Raw genomic sequence first — 5,146 nt, forward strand, 5'->3', positions numbered from 1 at the left:
TCAGGCCTGGAAGACTTCTTTCACGCTGCTGTTTAGTTTTGTTCTTGTTGGCATCTTCATTTTGGAATTGGATATTTGTCTTCTCTGATTTGTTTGCAGGTTGAGAGAACTTGGTGTTCTCTTCATTAATAACAATACCAAAAACCAACTGGGAAGGCTTTTGAACTTCTGATGGATATTTTTGTATTCAATTTAATTGATTTAGTTTGCATTATTTTTCGATTTTGCATATGGAGAAGGTGAGATTGTAGGTGAGGAGAAGAGGAAGTCGTACATGTGCAGATAATGGAAGAAAATTAAGTAATTGGTGTAGAAAGCTAAGAAATTGAAGAGATTCATAAAAAATTTGATGAGAATCGAAGAAAATTAGAAGAAGAAAAGGTCTTTGGAAGGTGAGAAAGTGCCAAGAAAATTCAAGAAGAGGAGAGAGAAGAATGGTCGTTAGACTTCTTGGAAAGATACAATATTAAGTTTAATAAATAACCAGTGCACAACAACCTTGTTTAGTTCCAGAAATAGTGTCAGTGTTCAGTTTCAGAAATATTGTAGTACCTTGTTCAATTTCAGAAATAATGTAGTATTCGTGTTTAGTTTCAAAAATAGTGTAGTACCGTTTAGTTTTAGAAATAGTGTAGTTCTGTCAGTTTAAAAAATAGTGTGTGTTACTTACGCGCAGTCCTGCGCGTCAGTTTTTTATTACTTCTTTTATTTTTATTATATTAAGCTTTTGTCATTTTCATTAAAATTTAAGCATTTTTCATTAAATAAAGTTATGGAATGATTTTTTTTGTTAAAATAAACTTAGTCCAAGCTCTTTTCATTAAAACTCCCTTAAAAATAAAAATAAAAAGTTCAACCATCAAACGCCATCATGTGGTCTACAAAATTTGATAAAAAAATGTGATCTTCCTTGCATTTTACTATTAATTATATTGTCTATATCCTTATTATAACATGTAAAATAATACACGACGTAGTTTATTATAAAAGTTTCTCTAATGATTGTACTACAAAATATTTCTATCCAAGTATGTAGATAATTTACTTAAAGTTGATTCTGTTGTACATCTATATAGACACTACATTTCCATGGGGTTATAAGTAACGCAAACATGATTCGCACCTTACAACGTTGTACAGACATAAATTGAGACATCTTTTACTAATATTGGGGTGAAAAACATCCCATGACGAAGATTTATTTAATATTTATTCAATAGAAAAGTCATTACATATATAGCATTATTCAATCAAAACTACATTATTTCATGTGACACAGAAGGCGAAGAGTGAAGTTCCGGCCGTATACTGACGTTTATATCCACTGCCAACGTAAATGCAACCATCACTAATTGACATGCCACCGAACACGGATGCTCCAGTGTCATAGGACCACAAAAATTTTCCGTTTTCAGTGTTCATTGCGTAGATGGAGCCACGCGGATTTGTAGATCCAGCAAATAAAATACCATTAGCGACACTAACTGGACCAGAAGAAGTTGAATTGCTGGGATTGGCAGTTGACCATAAGATTTTGCCATTTTCAGGAGCCATTGCAACCCATCCACCCCAAGTTGTTATGTTACTAGATGGTTTTAGAGTAAAGTTTCTGGACTCAGAGTTAGCAATGTTGGTGTACACCTTTTTCTTGTCTGTAGCTGCTCCCCATGTTCCTCCTCCGGCAACGCCACCAGGTCCGGCTTCCTACATATTATCATACAGGTATGTACTATTCAGTAAACCATACCGTTATTAACCGCATTATACACAAGTGCAATCCCTTTAAGTAAGAAAATATCGAGTAGATATCAACATTAGATCGAAAAACAATAAAACTATTCATTTGTACCGTATTTATTGATTATTTTGTTGACCATTTGCTAATAGAAGTGAACCTCAACCACACAAAATATGTGTATGTGCATATCTCTATTAGAAATGTGGTCAATAATAAAATTCAAGCTCATGCATTGTAGAATAAACAACAATTAAAAGTGTAAGATAAAATGATCAGTGTGTCCAAAGTCAAAATTTACCGTTGACCAAATAAGGGTGCCATTATTCCGATCTAGAGCCCAAGCAAAGCCACTTTTTTGGACAGCAACAACTAAATCTCGCTTGGTTCCATTGACACAGGTCTTGAGCATCATCGGTGCCTCCCCAAAGTCAGCATCCACGTTTGGTCCGGTTGGGCAGGTTGAAGTATTAAGGAAACACTCAAGAAACCAAACATCGTAGCCGCCCAAATGGTGGTTCCACTTGATATCGCCGCTGTCCAGATCAAGGGCTAGGATTGAGTTGCCGCGGTTATCAGGCTCAACACATGCATCTGGATGAGTGGGTAGAGTTGAATTGTTCTGATTTTCTTGGCATTGACTTACATTTTCTGGGACTGAGTACACATTGCCAGTAGCAATATAAACATGTTTTCTATGGACGTCGATGGATGGACTGCTGCCCCAGATAGCTGCACCGGAATAACTCCCTAGCTGTCCATGATTATCAGGCAGCATGAAGGTCTTCCACAATACGGTGCCGGATTTGGCATCCAACTTGGCAAGGCTGCCACGGAAGGTACAACATTCCTCAGGGCTCAGGGTTTCTTCTAGTGATGACGTCCCAATGTATATGCTCCTGTAATTATAATGAAGTTAATTAAGAACATATATATACGTGAGAATTGAATTTTTATTGCTAAATATAAACGTCTATTGAAGTCGAACTTAATATTTCTCACTTATAAGTGAAAATAAATATCACTTTACCATAATACTAAGTGATCTAAAAACTCGACATCTACTAGACTTTTTTCTTATAAATTTTATCCAACTTGTAACTCAAAATTAGTCAGACTAAATCGGGTAGAGGTTAGATTGATTGGCACAAATAAATAAACGAAAGTCAATTATATCTTGCAAAATCTCATAAAAATTCAAAATATGTATATAAACTTTCATTTGTGGCTGACAAGCTTGATATTCGGAGATCTTTTTAGGGTTTCTACCTCAGAGCAGTTAGTAGTAATTCCTCTTATATAGTGAAATAATAAAATTAAAAAAAAAAAACAGGTGAAATTAATGGAAACTATGGACCTATGAAGCATGGATACGGATACGGATACGGCGATACGATACGACACGACACGGCGATACGGAAAATCTCTAAAAATTAAGATACGATACGCTATGGATACGGCAAATAAAAATGTATATAGCAACAAAAATATACATTTTAAAACATAATTCATCATTCAAATTCAAGTACATTTGAGTTGTTAGAGAAGGAAAGTTCGAAATCTAATCCTCTTTATACAGTAGAAGAAGTGTCAGAGTCGTATTCATGGTTTTAGTTAGAGGGAAGCTCTTTGTATTTAGCAACTTTCAATTATAGATGTCTCCTATTAATTTTCTCCTCCTCATTACCTTTTCTTGAAAGTGTAAATGTATTTTAAAAGTAGGATACATGTATCCTAAATGTAGGATACACATATCCATTATGTCAAATTCGTGTCCATCAACCAGGATACGTGTCGGACGAGTATCCGAGAGTATCGGACAAGTATCGTATCCGATCAAGTATCGGATACGGGATACGGGACCAAATAGAAGTATCCGTGCATCATAGCTATGGACTAACCCATTGTAGTAGGTTCCGGACATGGTGATAACACCTGCGGCATGAGTATCAAGTAGGGTTGACCATATGAGATTCCCCGTTGATCGTTCAAGTGCAATAACAACAGCAGGTCCATAGATTCCAACAATAAGAAGGTCTTGATCATCAACGACTGTTGGGGTTGATCTTGCTACCGTCCAGTTGAAACCAGAAAAACCGGTTGCATTAAGCCCAGTCAGTTCATGCAAGTTCTTCTTCCAAACCAGAGACCCATTGGAAGCTTGAACAGCATAGATTTCCCCATTCCAGCTCGGAAAATAAAGGGTGCCGTCGTAAATTGATGGCGTTGCAGATATATCGTCGCCGGCGTAGAACTCCCAATTCAAGCTCAGTTTGGAAACCGTTCTACGGTTGATCTTGATCTCTCTGTTGGCGTATCTTCTGTTTGACAAATCTCCGCCGTGGTTTAACCAGTTTTGTATTGCTGGGTTCTCATCATGTGAATGGCCTCCTGCACTGGTCGTGCTACTACATGTGTATAGAGAAAAGACTAAAATTAGATTGTGGCATATCGATATTAAAGCTGCCATATGCGAAATATATAGATAGGTATATGTGTGATCAGATTTTGGTATTACCTAAACTACATATATATAAGATGCAAGGGCTTGAATACTTTTCATTGATTCACATTCATACTTTAATGATCTCTTAGTCTTATGTTACGTAATCCAAATATAAAACTGTTGCTTGAATGAGATTATATATATTTCCCACACGGTATGAAAGTTGAAACCGTTTTTGTTTATTTGTTTTTATTATTTTATTTTTGAAACTCGTAATAGCTGAGATCTGTGAGATTCTTGGCAGTTCAGTGTTACATATCCATGGGTATTCATTTTCAACCCATTAAGAGCACGGTTCTTTTAATAATCTTACATGCCTCCCCCTGTTAAGGAGAGATTTTTCAATATGACCGGTACACAGGGTGCTACACCACGTGTAATTATACAAATGGTGAGATATGTGTGTTAAAAAGTTAATAACTTAAAAAATAAGATTTCTCACCACTTCTATAAAAACACGTGATATATCACTCGTATTCTTGTCACAATGGAAAATTTCTCCCTTCAAACTCATTCAGACAATCTCCAACATTGACTTGTAAATCTCGAGAAGACAAATGTTTTTATAGTGAATGATTATAAGATTATAGCTAGATCTTCTGGTCTTTTGTTCATTAATGTTAGGCGTTGCCCCTTTAAAATGAAGTTTCAAGTTCCATTTTCGCTAACCAAAATGTTTCTTAACAGGTGACACAATAGTCGGATTCTTAACAAATGACACAATAGTTGAGTTCTTAATAAGTGATACAATAATCTTGTACTTTGCACTTTATTATTTCTTCTTGTATTATGAGGGGTAAGTTTTACATCCTCCGACTAAGTAGTGTAACTTCACTCTGATTCAATAAAATTTCGCTTGTACCATTAGGTTTCCCTAAAAAAAAAAAAACACTAAGTCGGGTTTG

At 35.7% G+C, this 5,146-nt stretch overlaps 1 protein-coding gene across 1 annotated transcript; it reads right to left on the reverse strand.

The window, feature by feature from the left end:
* Positions 1–1,157: 1,157 nt before the first annotated feature.
* On the reverse strand, positions 1,158–4,297 carry LOC103442334 (uncharacterized). Its single transcript, XM_008381115.3, has 3 exons — positions 3,637–4,297; positions 2,037–2,634; positions 1,158–1,704 (listed from the first exon to the last, which is right to left on the reverse strand). Exons 1-3 carry the CDS (start codon positions 4,203–4,205, stop codon positions 1,267–1,269), a joined length of 1,605 nt encoding a protein of 534 aa, XP_008379337.2. The 5' UTR covers positions 4,206–4,297; the 3' UTR covers positions 1,158–1,266.
* Between the last annotated feature and the right edge of the window lie 849 nt (positions 4,298–5,146).

Source organism: Malus domestica, chromosome 09, assembly GCF_042453785.1.
Source record: "Malus domestica chromosome 09, GDT2T_hap1".
In the NCBI taxonomy this organism is placed as follows: Eukaryota; Viridiplantae; Streptophyta; class Magnoliopsida; order Rosales; family Rosaceae; genus Malus; species Malus domestica.